The sequence below is a fragment of the Caretta caretta genome, chromosome 3 (assembly GCF_965140235.1).
Source record: "Caretta caretta isolate rCarCar2 chromosome 3, rCarCar1.hap1, whole genome shotgun sequence".
NCBI classification, from domain to species: domain Eukaryota; kingdom Metazoa; phylum Chordata; order Testudines; family Cheloniidae; genus Caretta; species Caretta caretta.
This window is the reverse complement of record NC_134208.1, coordinates 95,399,651-95,424,000: the sequence shown is the minus strand read 5'-3', so window position 1 is coordinate 95,424,000 and position 24,350 is coordinate 95,399,651. Positions and strand designations below refer to the sequence as shown.

The window sequence follows — 24,350 nt, the reverse complement described above, 5'->3', positions numbered from 1 at the left end:
CATCAACGTGGGATGGCCGGGAAAGGTGCATGATGCTCGCATCTTCAGGAACTCTGGTCTGTTTCAAAAGCTGCAGGAAGGGACTTTATTCCCAGACCAGAAAATAACTGTTGGGGATGTTGAAATGCCTATATGTATCCTTGGGGACCCAGCCTACCCCTTAATGCCATGGCTCATGAAGCCGTACACAGGCAGCCTGGACAGTGGTCAGGAGCTGTTCAACTACAGGCTGAGCAAGTGCAGAATGGTGGTAGAATGTGCATTTGGACGTTTAAAGGCGCGCTGGCGCAGTTTATTGACTCGCTTAGACCTCAGCGAAACCAATATTCCCACTGTTATTACTGCTTGCTGTGTGCTCCACAATATCTGTGAGAGTAAGGGGGAGACGTTTATGGCGGGGTGGGAGGTTGAGGCAAATCGCCTGGCTGCTGGTTACGCGCAGCCAGACACCAGGGCGGTTAGAAGAGCACAGGAGGGCGCGGTACGCATCAGAGAAGCTTTGAAAAACAGTTTCATGACTGGCCAGGCTACGGTGTAAAAGTTCTGTTTGTTTCTCCTTGATGAACCCCCCCGCCCCTTGGTTCACTCTACTTCCCTGTAAGCTAACCACCCTCCCCTCCTCCCTTTAATCATTGCTTGCAGAGCCAATAAAGTCATTGCTGCTTCACAGTCATGCATTCGTTATTCATTCATCACACAAATAGGGGGATGACTACCAAGGTATCCCAGGAGGGGTGGTGGAGGAGGGAAGGAAAATGCCACACAGCACTTTAAGCACAGCACTTTAAAAGTTTACAACTTTAAAATTTATTGAATGACAGCCTTCTTTTTTTTGGGCAATCCTCTGTGGGGGAGTGGCTGGTTGGCCGGAGGCCTCCCCACCGTGTTCTTGGGCGTCTGGGTGTGGAGGCTATGGAACTTGGGGAGGAGGGCGGTTGGTTACAGAGGGGCTGCAGTGGCAGTCTGTGCTCCAGCTGCCTTTGCTGCAGCTCAACCATACACTGGAGCATACTGGTTTGGTCCTGCAGCAGCCTCAGCATTGAATCCTGCCTCCTCTCATCACGCTGCCGCCACCTTTGAGCTTCAGCCCTGTCTTCAGCCCGCCACTTACTCTCTTCAGCCCGCCACTTACTCTCTTCAGCCCTCCACCTCTCCTCCCGGTCATTTTGTGCTTTCCTGCACTCTGACATTATTTGCCTCCACGCATTCGTCTGTGCTCTGTCAGTGTGGGAGGACAGCATGAGCTCGGAGAACATTTCATCGCGAGTGCGTTTTTTTTTCTTTCTAAGCTTCACTAGCCTCTGGGAAGGAGAAGATCCTGTGATCATTGAAACACATGCAGCTGGTGGAGAAAAAAAAAGGGACAGCGGTATTTAAAAAGACACATTTTATAAAACAGTGGCTACACTCTTTCAGGGTAAACCTTGAAAGTTAACATTACATACATAGCACATGTGCTTTCGTTACAAGGTCGCATTTTGCCTCCTCCCACCGCGTGAACGGATTTTGGTTGAATGCCAGCAAACATACACTGCAATGCTTTGTTCTACAGTGATTCCCCAGTACGTGTTGCTGGCCTGGAGTGGTAAAGTGTCCTACCATGAAGGACGAAATAAGGCTGCCCTCCCCAGAAACCTTTTGCAAAGGCAGAACCGCAAATGCCAGGGCAAAGTAATCCTTTCACATGCTTGCTTTTAAACCATGTATAGCATTTTAAAAGGTACACTCACCAGAGGTCCCTTCTCTGCCTGCTGAGTCCAGGAGGCAGCCTTGGGTGGGTTCGGGGGGTACTGGCTCCAGGTCTAGGGTGAGAAACAGTTCCTGGCTGTCGGGAAAACCGGTTTCTCCGCTTGCTTGCTGTGAGCTATCTACAACCTCCTCCTCATCATCTTCTTCGTCCCCAAAACCTACTTCTGTATTGCCTCCATCTCCATTGAAGGAGTCAAACAACACGGCTGGGGTAGTGGTGGCTGAACCCCCTAAAATGGCATGCAGCTCATCATAGAAGCGGCATGTTTGGGGCTCTGACCCAGAGCGGCCGTTCGCCTCTCTGGTTTTCTGGTAGGCTTGCCTCAGCTCCTTCAGTTTCACGCGGCACTGCTTCGGGTCCCTGTTATGGCCTCTGTCCTTCATGCCCTGGGAGATTTTCAGAAAGGTTTTGGCATTTCGAAAACTGGAACGGAGTTCTGATAGCACGGATTCCTCTCCCCAAACAGCGATCAGATCCCGTACCTCCCGTTCAGTCCATGCTGGAGCTCTTTTGCGATTCTGGGACTCCATCATGGTCACCTCTGCTGATGAGCTCTGCATGGTCACCTGCAGCTTGCCACGCTGGCCAAACAGGAAATGAGATTCAAAAGTTCGCGGTTCTTTTCCTGTCTACCTGGCCAGTGCATCTGAGTTGAGAGCGCTGTCCAGAGCGGTCAGAATGGAGCACTCTGGGATAGCTCCCGGAGGCCAATACCATCGAATTGTGTCCACAGTACCCCAAATTCGAGCCGGCAACGTCGATTTAAGCGCTAATCCACTTGTCAGGGGTGGAGTAAGGAAATCGATTTTAAGAGCCCTTTAAGTCGAAATAAAGGGCTTCATTGTGTGGACGGGTGCAGGTTTAAATCGATTTAACGCTGCTAAATTCGATCTAAAGTCCTAGTGTAGACCAGGGCTCAGACTGCCCCAAGACTCTTCTTTGGGTCTGATCTATTAGATAATACAGTTTAAGTTTTGTCTTAAACCAAAACTAGTCTTTCCCCAGCTTCACAGTTTCTTCAGATCCTGGCTGGTAACCGGGGTGGTGGAACAATTTTTATAGTGCGGGTTCTGAGAGTCATTGAACCAACCTGTAAACCCTGTATATGATGGAGTGTGCCAGGGGTGTGGCAGCACCCCCGCAATGCTAGTTCTAGCACCTATTCTGGTAACAGATTTTTTCCAAAAATACAAGATCTGCTGCTGGCATTTCCTCAAGTGTCTTCAGGTTTCTATTCCTCTTATACCTCCTTCCCTCCAGGTAGTTCCAGGCAGGCCTTATTATTTGCTTGCTGTGGAGAGCAATTTTCCTGGTGTTCTGTGATTCCTGGGTCCACCACAGCTCTCTCTCCTCAGTTATCCTTGTATCTGGGCTTCAGACTCCAGCTTGCTCTCAATTCCCCAGATCCTTCTAAGTAGGGGAATCTCAGCCAGATCCACTTTGGACTTCTCTGGAGAAGCCTTCCCCCTAACTACATTCTAGCTCTTTGTCTTCCCCTTTGAGATGGAGCTGGCTTGAAGTCTCCTATCTGGGCTACCATCATATGCTTCCAGATCACTTGACCTCAGCCACTGGTGCAAACCAATGGCCTGGGACAACATGACAAAGCACAGGTGGGGCTGAAGCCATACCCCTTAAAGGGCTAGCCCACACTGTGACACTCACCCATTCTGTATATGCCCCTATGACAGGTATGACATTTTTATGCAATATTCTGGGCAAACCTTATTGAATAAAATGTATGTATCATTGTGGGCCAGGGACTTTATGTAATTCCATGGGGAAGAGGGACCACAGTGCTCCAGGAACTCAGAACAGTGGGCAGTGGTTAGGCAAATTAACTCAGGCTGTAACATGTGCACCTGGAGAGAAACTTGCATACACTTATTCAAACTGGATTCTCCGGGGACCAACAGACGAAAAAAAGGACTTTTGGTTAAAGAGCTTCAGTTAAAACTGGCTCCAGGCCTTTTCTGCTGCAACCAGTGGATAGGACCTTCTGTTCAAGCAGGGCCACCCAATTCTTCCTGGGAATGGTTGGAAACCGTAGAAAAACCACTTCGTAGGGGCTGAAGGACTGTTCACAGGCCAGAGCCCTTGCTGGAGTTGAGGTAATCTCTGGTAAGCTTATTAGCAAGCGTGAAGTTTCTTTGATTGTTTTATGTTTTCTCTGTAATCATTTTACCTTAATAAATGGGCTTATTAAGAAAGAGCTGGGTGACAACTTAACTATGGCAATTGCTCCATTTACTATCTCTGAGGAGAAAAGTAAAGAAGCCCTGCTTAGGCAGTCTGACTTTGCTGCGGGATTCACGGGGTAAGCAGGGACCTTTGCAGCCTGGAAATACCCCAGTCAGGAGGGAGACTCACATGTCTATGACCAAGAGAGGCAACATTTGGGGAGCTGGAAGCCGGGGCGAGAGTGCCCTTGCTGGACCATGAGGGGGAAATACAGGTGCAGTTGCCCTAAACAATGATTCTCTCCCCACCCTCCAAAAAAAACCCAACCAAAACTCATATGGAGATGCAGACAGATGGAATATTCAAGTTTGAGTTGTATTATATTTGTCTTGACAGTCTGTGAATGGAAAAGGAGTACTTGTGGCACCTTAGAGACTAACCAATTTATTTGAGCATAAGTTTTTGTGAGCTACAGCTCACTTCATTGGATGCATACTGTGGAAAGTATAGAAGATCTTTTTATATACACAAAGCATGAAAAAATGGGTGTTTACCACTACAAAAGGTTTTCTCTCCCTCCACCCCACTCTCCTGCTGGTAATAGCTTATCTAAAGTGATCACTCTCCTTACAATGTGTATGATAATCAAGTTGGGCCATTTCCAGCACAAATCCAGGTTTTCTCCATACTGTGGGGCCATGCGGGTACCCATAGCAGTGCCGCTGCTTTGAAGGTATACGTTGTCCCCAAATGTAAAATAGTTATGGGTAAGGACAAAGTCACAAAGTTCAGCCACCAGGTTAGCCGTGACATTATGGGGGATAGTATTCTTGACGGCTTGTAGAACACTATCCCCGATAATGTCACGGCTAACCTGGTGGCTGAACTTTGTGACTTTGTCCTTACCCATAACTATTTTACATTTGGGGACAACGTATACCTTCAAATCAGTGGCACTGCTATGGGTACCCGCATGGCCCCACAGTATGCCAACATTTTTATGGCTGACTTAGAACAACGCTTCCTCAGCTCTTGTCCCCTAACGCCCCTACTCTACTTGCGCTATATTGATGACATCTTCATCATCTGGACCCACGGAAAAGAAGCCCTTGAGGAATTCCACCATGATTACAACATTTCCATCCCACCATCAACCTCAGCCTGGTCCAGTCCACACAAGAAATCCACTTCCGGGACACTACAGTGCTAATAAACGATGGTCACATAAACACCACCCTATACCGGAAACCTACTGACCGCTATTCCTAGCTACATGCCTCCAGCTTTCACCCTGGCCACACCACACGAACCATTGTCTACAGCCAAGCTCTGCGATACAACCGCATTTGCTCCAACCCCTCAGACAGAGACAAACACCTACAAGATCTCTATCAAGCATTCTTACAACTACAATACCCACCTGCGGAAGTGAAGAAACAGATTGATAGAGCCAGAAGAGTTCCCAGAAGTTACCTACTACAGGACAGGCCTAACAAAGAAAATAACAGAACGCCACTAGCGGTCACCTTCAGCCCCCAACTAAAACCCCTCCAACGCATTATTAAGGATCTACAACCTATCCTGAAGGATGACCCAACACTCTCACAAATCTTGGGAGACAGGCCAGTCCTTGCCTACAGACAGCCCCCCAACCTGAAGCAAATACTCACCAGCAACCACATACCACACAACAGAACCACTAACCCAGGAACCTATCCTTGCAACAAAGCCCGTTGCCAACTGTGCCCACATATCTATTCAGGGGACACCATCACAGGGCCTAATAATATCAGCCACACTATCAGAGGCTCGTTCACCTGCACATCCACTAATGTGATATATGCCATCATGTGCCAGCAATGCCCTCTGCCATGTACATTGGTCAAACTGGACAGTCTCTACGTAAAAGAATAAATGGACACAAATCAGATGTCAAGAATTATAACACTCATAAACCAGTCGGAGAACACTTCAATCTCTCTGGTCACGCGATTACAGACATGAAAGTTGCAATATTACAACAAAAAAACTTCAAATCCAGATTCCAGCGAGAGACTGTTGAATTGGAATTCATTTGCAAATTGGATACAATTAACTTAGGCTTGAATAGAGACTGGGAGTGGCTAAGTCATTATGCAAGGTAACCTATTTCCCCTTGTTTTTTCCTACCCCCGCTCCCCATCCTCAGACGTTCTTGTTAAACCCTGGATTTGTGCTGGAAATGGCCCAACTTGATTATCATACACATTGTAAGGAGAGTGATCACTTTAGATAAGCTATTACCAGCAGGAGAGTGGGGTGGGGGGAGAGAAGACCTTTTGTAGTGGTAAACACCCATTTTTTCATGCTTTGTGTATATAAAAAGATCTTCTATACTTTCCACAGTATGCATCCGATGAAGTGAGCTGTAGCTCACAAAAGCTTATGCTCAAATAAATTGGTTAGTCTCTAAGGTGCCACAAGTACTCCTTTTCTTTTTGCGAATACAGACTAACACGGCTGTTACTCTGAAATCTGTGAATGGAGGCCAATAACAACTGTTCTTCTTGTGTTTAAATAGTTCAGAAAGTTAATTTCAATGATAAAATTAGTTTACATAAGAACTCACTGACTAGAATGTGAGTCTAACTAAAAAAAAAGAAAGTTGTGAGCCTTCTCCCTGAATTTTATTGCTTTTATTTTAAACAGCACCTGCCATTTCAATGAAGGCTTTGAAAAATATTCTTTTTAGAAAAATGCCACCCATATATTTTATTTTTCTTTTTATTATGAAGGCCATTTGCATGAAAATAGTATATTTGTTTCTTAAGAGTTCATCTTCTTTTGCTGCTTCCTTCTCATTTCAAGTCATCATAATCTTCACAATAGATTGATGTGGAAATCATTGTGATATCACAAAAGAAGGATTATGACTCCAGTGGGGTATAAGCAGCAGGAGCTGATGAACTCTTAAAGAAGAAAGACACTGTTTCCATGCAAATATGTTTAAAAATAAGGTACAAGGGAGAAGCAACACTGAATATAAAGTATGTAAAAAAACTTTCAGAATTTTTGCTATGGGCCAAATTGTGATGTGATATTACTCACACTGAACAGTATCTTAAACCATGAACTGTCCTGTTGAAGTCAGTGGGGCTACTTGTGTAATAAGGTACTTACTCAGTGTAAGGAAAGGTGTCACAATCTGACCATAAACTATTAGGAAGTGCTTTGCAGGTCAGTGAAATACTCTTTTTTACCTAAGTTTTTGTATGGGTTTTTAATTAATACTAGTATTGTCATAAATATAAAGGGAAGGGTAAATCCCTTTGAAATCCCTCCTGGCCAGGGGAAAGCTCCTCTCACCTGTAAAGGGTTAAGAAGCTAACGGTAACCTCGCTGGCTCCTGACCAAAATGACCAATGAGGAGACAAGATACTTTCAAAAGCTGGGAGGAGGGAGAGAAACAAAGGGTCTGTGTGTCTGTCTATAGTCTGTCTTTGCCGGGGATAGACCAGGAATGGAGTCTTAGAACTTTTAGTAAGTAATCTAGCTAGGTACGTGTTAGATTATGATTTCTTTAAATGGCTGAGAAAAGAACTGTGCTGAATAGAATAACTATTTCTGTCTGTGTATTTTTTTTTGTAACTTAAGGTTTTGCCTAGAGGGGTTCTCTATGTTTTGAATCTAATTACCCTGTAAGGTATCTACCATCCTGATTTTACAGGGGGGATTTCTTTATTTCTATTTACTTCTATTTTTATTAAAAGTCTTCTTGTGAGAAAACTGAATGCTTTTTCATTGTTCTCAGATCCAAGGGTTTGGGTCTGTGGTCACCTATGCAAATTGGTGAGGCTTTTTATCCAACATTTCCCAGGAAAGGGGGGGTGCAAGTGTTGGGAGGATTGTTCATGTCAAGGTTCCTCCCCCACTCTGAACTCTAGGGTACAGATGTGGGGACCTGCATGAAAAACCTCCTAAGCTTATCTTTACCAGCTTAGGTCAAAACTTCCCCCAGGTACAAAATATTCCACCCTTTGTCCTTGGATTGGCCGCTACCACCACCAAACTAATACTGGTTACTGGGGAAGAGCTGTTTGGACACGTCTTTCCCCCCAAAATACTTCCCAAAACCTTGCACCCCACTTCCTGGACAAGGTTTGGTATAAAGCCTCACCAATTTGCCTAGGTGACTACAGACCCAGACCCTTGGATCTTAAGAACAATGAACAATCCTCCCAACACTTGCACCCCCCCTTTCCTGGGAAATGTTGGATAAAAAGCCTCCCCAATTTGCATAGGTGACCACAGACCCAAACCCTTGGATCTGAGAACAATGAAAAAAGCATTCAGTTTTCTTACAAGAAGACTTTTAATAAAAAATAGAAGTAAATAGAAATAAAGAAATCCCCCCTGTAAAATCAGGATGGTAGATACCTTACAGGGTAATTAGATTCAAAACATAGAGAACCCCTCTAGGCAAAACCTTCAGTTACAAAAAAGATACACAGACAGAAATAGTTATTCTATTCAGCACAGTTCTTTTCTCAGCCATTTAAAGAAATCATAATCTAACACGTACCTAGCTAGATTACTTACTAAAAGTTCTAAGACTCCATTCCTGGTCTATCCCCGGCAAAGACAGACTATAGACAGACACACAGACCCTTTGTTTCTCTCCCTCCTCCCAGCTTTTGAAAGTATCTTGTCTCCTCATTGGTCATTTTGGTCAGGTGCCAGCGAGCTTACCTTTAGCTTCTTAACCCTTTACAGGTGAGAGGAGCTTTCCCCTAGCCAGAAGGGATTTCAAAGGGGTTTACCCTTCTCTTTATATTTATGACAAGTATAAACAATTATTTTGGAGAGAATTTTTTCTTTCTTCCCCTCTGCTCCACATTAAGTGATTGATTGTGTAATGACTCTGCAGGAGTAGTCATTACTACTTTGTGGGAAGCATCACCATTGTTGGGATCCTTAAATGTACATGTTTAAAGGATCTAGAATTAATACCTATGCCAATTCATAACATACAGTGCATGTAGCTCTGTTATTAACATTGTATCTGATTCCCCATTTCCTTTGAACTGCATGTCTTAATGGAATGCTTAGGAAAGATGTGACTTTTATTCCACAAACTCCCATTGAAATCAATGTGATGTTTTTAAAAATTGATGTACCTTATCTCTGAGTATGAATGGACAAGATAAACAATACAATTTTTATGCCATTACATATTTTATATTGATCAAAAATAAAACCAGTGCAGGAATAATAAGAAAAATAGGAAATTGAGTACACAATACAGTACACAGTTGTCACTACTTTTTTGGTATTCAGTTCATTTAATTTTCATGTACCATCTTCTTCCATGTTCTATAATCTTGATTCTATTTCTTTTGTTATTTAGAAATAGTCTCTTCATCCCCCCCCCTTATTTTATAATGAATTTTACATGTTTATAACTGTCAGTCACTGATAAGTCTGTAATTCATTCCCTCACAAGCAAGCCCACTACCTCTTTCTATTATTTTAATATTTATGCAGCTTTTTTATGCCACTTTCTCTGCTAACAAACATTTTAGGTGTTGGGGGATTTTTCTCTTGAAGCTTTTGTTAAACTAACTGTGAGTAGAACACCCCAGTATTTCTATTTTTTTGACAGTTCCAGAACAGACCTGAAATTTCCATTATAATTTGAGCCTTTCCATTCTAGATTGTTCCCGTTCCTTCATTTTCAGCCTATGTGCTATGTACAGCATAGGTAGTGAGATCCAAATGTGATATATGCACCTCTGACACTACAGCTGTAGAGGTGGGTATGGCAGAAGACAGGGAGAAGCACAAGTCTTTGTGGAGAGGCTGTGTTGTGGGTGGCGATGTGCACAGATTGTCAAAGAAATTCCATTCACAAGGTTGCACTGGTAACTTGTAAAGCAAAGTACCATTCAAAGGGAATGCTATGTATATGCTTTTTACTGCAAGAAAAAGGTTCAAGTATATACACCATATTCTAATAACTTTATCTTTAAATTATGGATAGATTAATTATTTCAAGATGTGTTAAGATAATATAGAAATTTCAGCAATCAATAAATCTTGCCCAATGTGCATTTAGGGCCCACACAATATAGATAATATAGTATTTGACTCAGTATTTTAGATAGTGTTACCAATCATCTTGCTATTAGATATTTTTAGTGGGAGTCCAAGTCTTGTCCAGAGGGGCTCAAGCTTCTTTAATTGTCCTCTATTGTCTCCTCCAGCTGTCAGCCAACCCCACTTCCTTCCATGAGATTTTCACCACTTTCAGCCACCTTCCTATATATAGTAGGAAAATTGATTTATTGCCACTATTCCCAGCTGCACTGTTCTCACATTCCTAGGATGGATTCTAGGTGAACCCCCATGGGGGCAAAAACCACACAGGCAGTTTCCTGACTCAGAAATCCCAAGCGACCCCTCCCAGCCAGCCATGTACCCAAGAAGAAGCTTCTAACAACTAGTGCCTGTGTCAGGAATCTTCTGGGAAACCCTAAAGCTGCATGTACCTTAGCTTGCAATGCTGTGATGGCTGTGATGTCAACCCGGATCAATAGTCACACAATACCCCTTGAATAGCTCTCTGGCTGCAGGGTTGTATGACATCTCTGCTTTCTTACAGTGGGTAACAACAATGACCAATGCGACTTAATGTAACCATTAGGCCCTTTCATAATAACAACTGTAACTGTACTAGCTCTGGAAGGCTCACTAGACTGATAAGTTTTGATAACCTATTTTGTCATTAAAGTAAACAGATATGATTCAAATACAAAAGGTGTAGATTTATTGAATTTAAAAGGTGCTATTTTTACATGGTCACTTTCCCCAGTAAAACAGCACTTTATATAGTAATTATATACTATAAATATATAATAATATTGTGGGTTATTCTGGGGATTAGCTCTTTTCCAGGTCAGAAACCTACCCTTGCATATCTTAACCCATTATCCTCTCTCTCACCCCAGGGCTCCTCTCACTCCAGGAGCTGCAGCTTCCTCTCCGTGACTCAGGCCTCTGGCCAGATCACTATATGGTTTTCCCTTCCAGGGTATAGTGTCTCACGGGACCTGTTGTCAGTAGCTGGTAGAGGAACCCAGGTGCACCCACTCTTCCAGGGTCCAGCCCAGGCATCCTACAACACACAGCCAAGGTCTGTGCAGTCCCAAACCTGAGTGCTTTCTCCCTGGGCTACTTCCTACTCCCATGGGCTTTCTTATCCACCCTTCCCTCAGGGCCAGGGTCCCAGGGTTCTACTCTTTCTCTGGATTCTCTCATTCCCTCTCCAATGCACAGAGGATGACTGCAGACTTCCTCACTGCCACACTTTCTGTTGCCAGCTTCCTGGCTTTATACTAGTCCAGCCCACACCTGCTCAGCGGAGCTTCATCTTCAGCTTCACCAGGGGTTGCTTCTCCAGACTAGTCGCCTCACGTGTTGCCTAACTCGTTCTTTCTCAGCTTCCTTAACCTTTTCAGTGCTAGTATCGGGTGACCACCCCATTACAATGTAGTTTTAATTGCCTTTGCTTTTACTGTGCAAATGTCTTTCATTAGTATGTCATTTGAGTTATGTTATGATGCCAATCAGACTTGTCAAGATAAGATAGTACCTTTCTGTTCTCCCCCTTACATCATAAACTCCTACTGGTCTCTCCAGAGGAAAGAAAATGCATAATGTGTCATTTATGACCTGTTGCATGCACACGTTCGTTTATTTTTGTATGAATGAATTTGAATGTTACATAACATAATGCTATTGATTTGGAATTTGATTTTAGGAAGCTGATCTTTGCAACTTGATTTTTCTCTCCTGCAGTGTGATGTTTGATCCAATATTTATGTTCAGGGAAATGGAAGCAGTGATGTTTTTAAAATAGAAAAGTGTATAACTTGCATCTTAACAGATGACACTGTTCATTAACTGAACACATTATCCATAAATTAAAGCAAATTTCATGTAAGTTACAAAAATCATGTAACATGCCAATTTTGTGCTGCTTATACAACATTACTATGTAACAATGCAGGTTTCTAGGGCTTGAAATGAGACACTTGATCAGTATAGGGAAGTTTGGAGTGAATGCAATCTAAAAAGGGGACAAAAATAAGGAAAATTGTATACAATCACAATGAATAAAAAGTGTAGAACAGTCAAGGGTGTGAATTATTTTAGTTTCTGTTCTAATGTATGGTGTTTGAGTGTAAATCATATCACTGCTGAAGCTGACACTGACCTTGCTCACATTACAAATCATTGCAAGACATGTAATGATGATTTCATTATCACATCACGCTTGGACTGATTTTCCATTGTACAGGGAACAAAAGAGTTTTTTCATCAGTCTCAGGCTTGTGAGAGTTTGTGCTCCATCTCGTTTTTCTAATTTTAAAAAAATATAAATTGATGGACAAAACAAAAGATCTCATTCACCACAACCTATGTATTTATCATTTCTGTAGGTATCTCAAGATAGACTGTGAAATAAAAGCTACTCACAGTGTGCACAACGTCTGGGATTCTTAAACTCTCTCTTCAAGATTCTTGTAACCTGTCTCTAAGGGTAGAGATTCCAGATCAGTATTCGTCAGAAACAGACTGAGTTTGCTTATCTTTGTTTAGTTAGAGCTTCATCACATGCCCCTTTCTCTCTTACCTGAATGTTCAGTGACCCAACCAGAAAGGCAGCAATTTGATAGCATTAGCATGAGAAGACCCAGACAGAGGCAGCACTACTTTACTCTGATATAAAACTCACTTTGCTCTTGCTTTGGTGATAAATAGGGACTGAGTACAAGTTCACTCTCATATTTGCATTGTTCTTTAATTCTTTTAGCAATAAAAGGGATTCTTTGGAAATTCAGAATCATACAGGGCCTGATCTAATGCCCCCCGAACTCAATGAGGAGCCTTTAATAAGAATTGGATCAGGATGAATTTAACCAAACTATGCAAATATGTAACATCTGTTTGGATTCCTTTTTTTGGTGACCACTATAAATAGTGCATTAGTTTAGCTGCTAGAGAAGTTACCCCAAAGATGATGTCACAGGTACAGATTAGTATATGTCTGTGTATGTCTATATCAATCTGAAACACTGTTCCGAACTGTCTTGTGCCCTTCACTTTTTCACTGTAGCCTCCATCTTGAGCTGGACACCTGGGAGGTATTAGATGAAATCCTGACACCTAGTAGAGGAGCTAACAATGGCAAAACCATCAACATGCCTCAGCCTTGATGGTCCATCATTCAAATGAATACACCCTAGAACAACAGACTGGCTGTAGTCCAGGAAAACTAGTTTTCCCAGTTGGGAACAAGGCTGGGTGGGAAAGCAGGAGTCGAGCAACTGATCTGATGTGTGTGGTGGGAGTGAAGCTGCACTGGCAGGGGGCACCTGACATAGGAGGCCAGAACTCTATTTAAGTCCCGGATCTTCTTGAGCCAGGACCCTTTCACCAGCCATCCATCAGCTTACAATAGGAAGACTGGGGTGCAGGTGGGGTCTTGGGGCCCTGAAAGGTCACTAACCAAAATGCAAAAGGATCTTGGAGCATTGAAGACACTGAAGGGAGGGGTTTTCCATGCAGCTGTTTGTTATTTTTGCATAGGTCTGTAACTCTTGTGCTTGGTCTGAGTAAAGTTGTCTGGTGTAGAGGTTCCTTGGCAAAGTCTGTGTGTTCCCCTGATTTAACTGTCATGAGTTTCTTGAGTGGTTAAATAATAAACCAAAGTCCCCACAAGGGTAGAGCTCTGGTGGACTTCAGTATAGGAGAGACCATAGGGTCCCACTTCCCAAGAAAGTGGTGCTAGACGGGAGAACAGTACCTCATGAGTGTGTCAAAAAGGCTGGACTTCGAAACAGTGTCTGCATACAAACGCTGACCCCGTAGGCTTAAAAGCATGTGGGATGCAAGGGTTAGTTCCCATACTGTAGCCTGGTGTCTCCCAAAAGAGGGAGCTCAGCATGTAACAGTGCCATTTCACTCTTGATGACTAGGGAGGAGTGAATGATTTGATTTTGCAGCTTCATATCTGGATATCAAACAAAAGCAATGATTATTTCGTTTATTATTTGTTTGAGTTCAAGAATTTCTCAGATATTTTCAGGTTTTAAATTTCAGCAATTTGAAACATAATATAATGAAACCTTAAGCTTCTAAAAGCTGTTTTGAGCTGTGTGCAGTGTAAGATGTTCTTAACAGCCACAGAGAAGTTAGTTAAGTAGTTTGTATTTAAAAATGCAGCTATTCACCAGTAAACAGGTGGTATCTGCTGAATGAGAATTGACATAGGTGTTCATCTTGCTCTCCGTTTCCTACTAAAGAGCCTTTAGCTTTCAGTGTTAAGCCCATTTGACACTGCAACTCTTGGGAGAAAAGACGGGCTTTTAGAAGGCCATCTCATGAAAGTGAAAATGCTCAAAACAAATTTATTTACAAAAATATGATTCTTCACAAATTGTAATGACACTGTCTAGAAAAGACATGGCACAGCTATAGAACATTTCTTCTGCTATTGACTGGCGAGATGGAATATAGTATAAAACACACTCATTGTCATGTGTCCTTGACAGCAGAATTCAAAGCTGATACTCAGCTGGTGTAAACTGACAAAGCTCCATGGATGTAGGCTGTTTTACTGTGGATCTGGCACAGTGTCCATGTAACAGGGCGGGGACTCACCACCGTAGTGCCTCCTGCTTGGGAATTATTTCAGTCTTTTCACAGGGCGCCCTCCTCCAGTGGTGTCTCACCACTGTCACTTCTGTTCCAGACCCACGTTGCCTCAAAGATCATGGCATCCTCTTCAGGACACAGCCCTCCAGCCATTTCATTCCATTCTCCCCCATTTCCGGGGGAACAGCAGTCCTCTGTCCAGCCACTCCCCTCAGTGGCAAACTGCAGCCCTTCACTGGCCACTCCCCACAGTGGCAAGTGGGGGTGAGGCATGGTGGAAACCCAGGCCCGCCTACTATTCCAGGTCCTGACACAGAGACCCTGTAGGCGGTAGCCACGTGCTGCGTCTCCTTCAACCCCTGCCGTCTGTTTCCCTGGGCCACTTCCCCGTAGCCCTAGCACCTTCTCTGCTCCTGTATCAGGGCTTCAGTCTTTCGGCCAGTCAAGCTGGAGCTCTCTCTCACTCCCCAGACCAAGCCCAGCACTGCTCCATCCAGAGTGCTGGTGGTTCCCTCAGCCCTTCAGGCACCCAGTCCTTTCTCCCTAGGCTCCAAAGCAGGAACTACCTCCTCTGCCCTCCAGCTCTCTTTATATATGGGTCTGCTCTGACCTGATTGGCTTCTCATTGCAGCCCCTCTCTGATTGGCTGTCTGCTGTGCAGCCTCCCCAGGGCTGCTTTTCTCCACCAGTGTGGGGCAGATGCCTCATCACAGTCCATAACAAGTCAGTCTTTTAGAGGGCTATGATATCAGCCACTGTTTTAGGTGTGTAGCTAGTCACAGCAAAGTGGCTTGTGGTGAGCAATGAAGCTATATATTGTTTTTTTTTCTTTGGTTATTATATGTTTTCTCCTAACTTATTTTGATTGTGTCCTCAGTTCAGGAAGGCATTTTTATTCAGTTAAAAGCAAGTGCTTAAATGAAAGAACAGACGTAAGTCCCATGGAAGTCAGTGTTAACCACTTGCTTAAGTGTTGTACTGAATAAGTATGGATTTAAGAATATGTTTAAATGATTAATTATGGGCCTAGTTCAGGAAAGCAATATAAGGGCTTTTCTAAACAGTCTGAGGCATGCTTGGGTGTGAATCTATTCTGCACTATCCTGCCATGGACCAGCTGTCCCTGTGGGCCCTGCTAATGTGCATTAACAGTTCATGTGCTTTGATGTTGTCCTGTTTCAAAGAGGATTAGCTCACCAGGATGCACACACACAGTCTGGAAGGCTAGTGCAGGTTGGACTCACCCCCCCACCCATCTTGTTATGAACTAAAAATGTTTGTGTAAACAAGCCCCGTTTTAGGATTCAATGTATTTAACTCTGTCCCTGTTCAGGTTAGCATGTAAGCAAAGTAAAGTACATGTTTAACTACTGTTCTGAATAGAGGTGCATTCCTGAATGAAGGCCTAAGTTGTTAGAAAACTTGACAGCTAATAACAACTGTAACAGACCAGAAGCTACATACATGTTCTTTAGCTTAGACTGATAGGTACCTAGCTTAATATATTTATTTGCTCTCTTTTTTTTTTAATGTTTGACTAGGACATATGTCAACCACCACTACAGTGATGGACAACAAGAATGGGTCAGTTCTTACGCCACCAGTGAAAGTGGGAAAGAAGTCAGTTACAGAGGACCTAATGACGACATTCAGCTCGCCAGCAGCATGGCTTCTTGTTGTTGCTCTGATTGTTACCTGGTCAGCAGTAGCTATTATCATGTTTGACCTGGTGGATTACAAAACCTTTGCAGGTAAGGCCACTCAAATTCTGTTTAACATCTCATATATTTATGACCAAAATGTGCTGTTTATATTTTATGTACACTGTATATTATATACACTTGGATGCACCTCAGCTTCTTTGATCCAGTCAGGTGAAAAAAGAAAGCCCTGATCTTGTAAGAAATGCTAGACTATATTCCATATATTCAGTTTATATTCCATACAGCTTTGCATTTTTAAATTGCAAGGAGATTAAATTTTAAAAAGTAATTGTAATCTTTAAAAGTCTTGTTTGTCATTCTCTTAGCCATCCAATTTATGCTGAAGTACTCATCCTATGGGCATTTGTAAACCTTGTTTTTATGGAGGCTTTGCTAGCAATGATAGTGTTAAAGCTGCATTGAGATTTGCATTTAAAGCAGGACCCAGACCCCTCTGGTTCTTCAGCATGAGCATGGGTATATCTGAGCTATGAAACAGTGTGTAGCTTAACTCTGAGCATAAATGCAACACATTAAAATTTCAGTTCTACATAAAAATTACTACTAAACATAGAACATTCACTAACAGACCATTCATTCACATACATTTTCCTTAATATTACAGAAAACATAATATAGCAATCACATGCAATCTGACACTTAGAGAAACCAATAAAAACACACATATAATATAATTTATGCAATCCATGTAAACTTTAATACTTTGCCATATAGAACCAGATCCTTGGTTGGCATAAATTGGAGTAGCTACATGGTCTTCTATGGAGCAACTCTGATTTACACCAGTTTAGGATCTGGCCAATAACCAGTAAATATGGTCCAAGCTCAAGAGTATTGGTCCAAGTATGGTCCAAGCTCAAGCTGGTTGTGCAAGATGAGAGTGGGGTTACATGACCTCTGAGGGTGGTGGAAGAATGGTAATTGAGGTTGAGAAGAGGAAGTGAAGTCTAGAAGAGGTATTGAATTACTGAACTCATTACTTCCTGCTATTTATGGTTTGTGCTTAGCAATTTAATACATTAAATTTATACACACAACTCTTGTAATATGTTGTTAACAAAGTAAAAGTTTTTTGTGTTCTGAAGAGTCCCAGTGAGAAGTAAGCTACTACAAAAGTAAGACTTTTAGGGGTAAATACAGTGGTGTGGTTGGGAAACATAAGAATAAAGAAAGAAAAACCAATAAAGGTGAAAGAATTATTTTTCTTAAGTGAGAACTCCAGTTCTAATGTTACAACATCTGTCTTTAACTAGGAGTTCAAATTCAAACTTGAGTCTTTTTAGTCAGAACAAATTGAGTTAAGATTCAAAGTTAATTTCCCAGAGTTTATTGGTTTACTGACAGATATATTGATGTTGCCCTGCTAAATATCAATATTGATTTACTGACCTAAAGGTTTTGTGCCTGACACAAACCTTCCAATGTTGGATTAATGGATGGCAAATAAGCTTAGAATGTAGAGAAACTGTATTTTGTTCTTTGGAATCCCTTGACTGTCATCTGGCCTCCTTGGTTTCCAGATGGAAACAATGGCAACCTCAGTCCCAACAAGTATCTTTACTGAGTGATTTCTCTAAAGGATACATAACAATTTGATTGTCTCTATATTTAATTTCATCTAAACCTACAAACTAGTATTATCCATAAAGCACTATTTTAAAATGTTTTTTTTTCTTTTGCATAAATCATCAATTAAATATACCTAGTTGATAGTACTTAGCAATCCCGATCCTGCAGTCCTTGAGCATGTCTCAGTCCAGGCTCTCGAGTAAGGTTGAAGGACTGAACTGAAGGATTTAGCTGCCAGTTTGTGCCTACTGGGGAAGGGGGGCAGATTGGTTGAAGAAACATTAAGACATGGATAACTATGTTCATACTGGAAGCTGAATGAGTCAAATGGAAATCTGACACTTCTGCTTCACTGATTAAGTGAGTGGTTCCAAATGAATTAATGGAAAATGACATCTTCAGGCAGTTGGAATAAAATAATGTAAAATTTTATTTGAAAGGTGACTGCGTATATTTTGTGGAATTCTGTGAAAAATGGTACCTTAGTGTTTCCAGTTGATGAGTCTTTCTCTTTTCTTCAAAAGAGACTTGGTGTTCTGACTCATTAGCAACACAAGTTTTAAACTGGATGTCAGATGGTGCACTATTAGGAAGAGGAATCCTCTCCTTCCTTTGCTTCTTCTCATGGATTTATTAACCAGGTTTCTTTATTTACAGAAATGTAACAATGGGTACATATTTCTCCTCAGCCGGAGCTGGGGCTTTCAACTACTAGACTCCTATTTAGCCTGGTTCTCTAAGTAAATCATGCTGCTTAATCTGTGTGTAATAGTAAAAAGGGTGTCACATAGTCCAACCTGCTTGCCTTCACAGAGCTGAAATGACTTACCCCGCAGAGGATCTGGCCCCTTGACTTCAGTGGGATTATTATACTGTGATTTGGCTCATAATTTGGCACCACTGACAGACTTCTTAAGGAATATGCACTATATTTTCCCTTTGGTTTGAGGCTCTGCCTGAAGCATGTAGGCATGGGTATAAAATGGGAATTGTTATTTTCAGTATTGTTGCTTTAGCTTTGCAAACATGATCTACATTAATTTGCTACCACTTACATATGAAATGTAGAGTAGAAAATAGAGTTAATTCTACAATTGCCTGTCTTTTTTTCCTTAGTACCTTTTGTGTTTTATAGATTTTTCCCTCCAATTTATTTCCTTATCCACTCGAAGATTGCCTTTGGGAGTTGTGCACAGCTTACAAATATACAGCATCTATCCCAAAAGATGGTTTAAACTATCTCTTTGCAGCATAAGCCCTATTAAAGCCCTTATAATGTCTTTATGTGTCTTTTGTCCAGAGGTCTTAGTAGAAGCGAGATTCTCCCACCATTAAACATCATTGAGTGAAAAAACTGGCCCCATTGACATCAAAGGGAGTTTTATCGTTGATTTTAATGAGACCAGGATTTCACCCATTGTGTAGTACATTATGAGCAGTTCCGTTAGTTTCAGTGGGATGATATATTTGTTTTAATGGGACTAACAGAATCATAAGAGAATCTAGCCTCAAAGGAGTAGCAGGCAGTTTAAATTTGAACTAATATGACTTCTTATTTGAAAGATTAACTTGAATTTTGCTTTCATGATTTTTTTTAGTATCTTGAAGAAAAATAACAGTGAGATTCTGAAAATGTCAGGGCATTCAGTTTAATAACATTGTTTTTATTCACTTTTCGAACAAAACCTTTGTTGCAACTCTCCAAAAAGAATGCCCATAGATCTTTGTTCTTGGTTACCATGGTCTCGAATCCTTGATGAGAGGAACAAAGTAGCAAGTTTTTGCTTTTTTGGAATTTATTACACAAGTCCAACGCATATCATATAGATCAGGTGTGCGTGTATATATGTATATTGTAACTGTATACATCCGGCAAGACTAATTTTGTTGTAAATTCTACAAAGTCAGAAGGCGGTGGTTTGGATGGATATGATTTTAGGTCACATCTACATTGCGAGGTAAAGGTGTCATTTCCCTGGCTCGTGTACAGATAGGTGCGCTAGCATGAGTATAAAATAGGGTAGCCGCGGTATCTTGGGGAGCTGCACCAGAGGCACCGCTTAGCTCTGCCACATATAAACCCACCTGAAACCAGTGGGTGTGCACTCTGCATGGCTAAGCTGAGCCTCTGCTGTGGCTACCCATGCTCCTGAGGCTCCACTGCTCTTTATATTTGTGCTAGCTGAATGAGAGCTCGTACAAAAGTGTACACGAACAGAGGAATCCCACCTTTTGTTCGTAGCATAGACATAGCCTTAATGGGGGCCAATACTGCAGTAGGTATGAATAGAATTGCTTACCCTTTGAGTATGTGTACCAGTGGGCTCGTGCAGGGGCTGGAAAATAAGAGCCACCTTCTAGTCAACTGTGTCTGGCTATGTGATTTGAGAATCCTGTGATGACCCAAGAATTTAGATCAATGGTAAATTCTTTTTTTCCAAATCCTTCTTTCCAAAGGCATGGAATTCAATTTTTTCAGTCTTTCAGATTCATTCTTACACTCATTCATGTGAAAGGGAAAAAAATGAAAGCTTATATTCCTACTACATTTTATAGTACAGTTATAAACATGACTGAAAAATTTCTAATGCAATATGAAGCTGATGTGCTACGAGAGTCTGAGATAAGACACTACAAATTTCATGCATTATGTAGTGTGTGAATATGATATGAATAAGTGACTAGCATACTGTATTAGGAATTGCCTTTCATACTTGTATCTTCAAAAATGTAAAAAAGATTATTCATTTTTGGTTTGATCTGAGCCTTGCAGCACTGTCCTGCTTGATTTTTGCAGTCTTTTAAAGTGCAGTTTGCTGACTTGTTTTACAAGTCATTAATGTGTATTACACATTACAAAACAAAATAACTGGTTATGGTTTTAATTGGTCCAGTTGACCACATGATTTAAGTTTGTTTTAACCCTTACAAAGATGAATTGGCCAAAGATCCAAATATATAAATGGACTACTTACAACATGTTTGAATATTTTCAGCATTCCTAATAATAACAATAACAATGTATGTGACCAATCACAGCTAATCAGCACAGCTCTGCTTTCAACTCCTGAGTGTCATATTCACAGTGAATTGGTAGTGATTCAGGCATCCATAAAGAAAACAAATAACCAAAAAGAACCTCACAAAATAATCTCAGTAATTTCAAGAAGCAAAACATGTGAAGAGGTTTCAATCTTCTTTTGGTTGTTTCATGACCAGAAAAATAGCCTATCATTGTTGAATAAATTATTCACAGTGAATTATTCATTCATTTCTGGTACAAATGCATGAGGAGGCTCTTAAGAAAACTACAGCACAGGTTCATTCTCTCCAGTTCTCCTGTGTCTGTGTGACTGGCATGGGTGAAGAGTGGGCTGTGGGTGGAGCCAGGAAAAGGCATCAGAATGCTGGGGAACCATGGGAAATACCCAGGATCACAGCCAATCACAGAGGGGACTCTTCTGTGCTTCCTGCAGTACAATGGCAAAAGCAGCTGAATCCTGGCTGTGCTACTTTAGGATAGCAGCTGTCAGCTGCTGACTCAAAAACACTTTGAAGTTAACATCTTCCTAAATTAGTTCACAATCGCCGCTGGTGCTGCTGTTTAGTCATTGACAGTTTCCTGTAGGCCTGGGTTTATCCCGAGAGTGGATAAGGGAATGAGGGGAGAAAAAAAGAAACAAATCTAGCTTTTTCTAACCAAAGCATATATTCCGCAAAAAAACAACAAAAATTGCAGAAAGACTAAGAATTGTGGAATCCTCGGTTTACATGTGCTCATAACAGGACAACGTGTAAAAGCTGCTTTCCATAAAGTGTCCTTTAATATAAGATATATTGAATTCAGCAGTAAATAAAATAAGTATTTTTCTTTGGTAAGTATGATTGGCAAATTGTGCATTTTCATGCCCAGAGAATGGGCTTCCTTTGGGGGCAAAGCCTGCAATCATTGCATTGGGCTTGTCTACATGGGAAGATTCTACTTGTATAAACTAAGATGTGAATTTATAGTTATACTGGTATAACACTGCTTGTACACACTCTTAATCTGGTAGAAATGACTTTTCTTTCTTCTTTTTTTTTGGTTTAGCTTAAACCTCTTCCCAAGTAACATAAGAAACTGGAAAAAGTCACATTTATACTGCAATAAGAGGGTCCACGCAGGGACTTACACTGTTATAACTGCACTGGAAAAACTGGTTAAAAAAAAAACTTTGCCATGTAGAGAAGGGCTTGGACAATTTTTCCGGAGTAAGGATTGAGTTAGAACAGTAGGGTTTGGCCTTATTTGTGTGCAGTAACTTTAAATCACAGTATCACAGCCTATTGAAAGACCATTTTTACTGTACCCAATGTCACCGGTCCACATCATGAATGAACAGCCTACAAATATCCAAGTTCTCAACTGAAACAGTTTTGAGTTATATGGGAACTCCACAAATGTCCCCTAAATCCACAAAAATTACAGCCCCCCCCCCAATCTAAAACCAGTCAAACTGATTTAAACCAAATTCAGGTTTAAAAAAGGGCTGCCCAGCTGACATGTTATTTGCCATGTTTCACCCTGTAGCAAATTTTACAGCTGAGTTATAAGCCCCTGTAAAATGGAGTTTATATTGGAAACAATGACAAGACCATGAAGTACTGTTGTGGTGCTAGCTAGATTTGCTATTATCCCAGTGGGTCTAGTGTACAATATGATAAATTGTGACAGACCTCATGAACTTGAAAACATGAAATTTCAGAAACTGACTTGGATAATAGGGAAGGCTCGAAGAAGAGAAACGAGTCTTTCATGCTTAAGTGTTTCAGATTACTACAAAATGCCAACCAAATTTCAGGTCCTTGGTCATGCTTATTAACGTTCTAATTTTAAACAAATAATGGTAAGTCACACTGGTAACAACTGCACAAGGTATCATCAGTGATATAATTTTTTTGGTCTTTTGATGGTGAGGGAACCAAGAATAATTCAGTAGAATTAATCAATTGTTTCTTTTGAGCAAAAGAATGTTTGCATTTTGTAATCTTTGTGAATAATTTTGTACAGTAGTATTTAATTGTACCTTTACATTGGTTGGCTCTTGCTGTATTACCTTACAGTGTATTTTTTTTCTGTTTTCTGAAATCCAATTTCTACTTCATAGCGCAGGGATGAAATAAATCCTCATGACATAACTGCTTTATTTAGTCAAGTGCCATCCTATAACGTTCATTATTGCTAATAATGTTTCTTCACTTTTTTTTATTGGCCATTCCTTGGTACATCTTGTTGTCATCCTTTATAGCCACCTATTCACAACATTGTGATGATCCCTGTTTACCACCTGGTAAAGACATTTGCCTGCAGTATTCTAAATATGTGTGTGTGTCTGTGGCCTACTTAACTACGATAACAAAGCATGGGCAATCGCTGACTGCCAGCAAGCAGTAACGCCACTTCTTTGCTAACAACTAAATCTAGCTGACTATAATGAATGAAGTTAATTACAGTAGCATCGGGTCAAAGCAGATTTGTCAGTTTAAGATATTGTCCCAATCAACAGATTCTCAGGAGGCTCTGATATGCTGGGAGATCTTCACTTTTGCTTCATGAATGGCTTCAAAAAAGAAGCTTTGTACAAATCATTAGCTGATAACTTTAAAATATTATGCAAAAACATGTGTGTATTGGTCCCTCCATATCAGGATTTTCCATTGTCTGACTCGCTGTGTCAGGCAATAAATAGAAGTTAATTAGTGGTTTCTGGCACAAGCCTCCTGGCTGGGGCAGACAGTAATCACAGTGTGGGCTCTGACCTTCTGGGCGGGGCACAGCAATAAGCAATCTTTGGGCTCAAGCTTCCTGGCTAAGGCAGGCAGTAAACACAGTCAGTGGCTCTAACCCTGTGGGCAGGGCAGAGCAATAAGCAATTAAGCAGTCTGTAGCCTAGCCTCCTGGCTAAGGCAGACAGCACACACCGTTTATGGGCTTGCGGCCTGCTGGCAGCGGGCAAGCCACAAACAAGGCACAGGCCTTTCACCCTAGGGTAAATAGGCTGCCATCTGAGGGTTGGGGTTGGCAGTAGGGGGACCTGGACCCACCCTACTTCACTGGGTCCCAGCCCAGGGCTCTAACAGTGCCAGGGGATCCTGCCTGTGGGTCAGTGAGGATCCTGCCAAAACACACTGACTTGTAAGGTGATAGCACAGCCTGACTAATGTCTGGTTCCGCTGGTCTATTTGATACTCCAGTCCATTGGTGTGGCTCTGTGGTCTGCAGGTTCTCAGTCTCCTCAGGGTAAGTGGTAGACAGCAGCTCCAGCAGTTCCTCTCCCTCTCAGACTCCTGCAGGGTCAGGGCATGCACAGCTCAGGGTCTGATCCAGAGTTCTACAGTGGGCTAGATATATGTGCCTCCTTTGCTAGCTCCAGCCCAACTGAGCTGAA

At 41.8% G+C, this 24,350-nt stretch overlaps 1 protein-coding gene across 38 annotated transcripts in view; it reads left to right on the top strand.

Moving 5' to 3' along the window:
* The window catches only part of TRDN (triadin), a 312,608-nt gene that overhangs the window by 34,279 nt on the left and 253,979 nt on the right, over positions 1–24,350 (top strand). For all 38 annotated transcript variants that reach the window (XM_075126696.1, XM_075126709.1, XM_075126708.1 and 35 more), the window contains exon 2: positions 16,171–16,380. In XM_075126696.1, the coding sequence (XP_074982797.1) occupies positions 16,171–16,380 (210 nt within the window). The remainder of the gene's footprint in view (positions 1–16,170; positions 16,381–24,350) is intronic.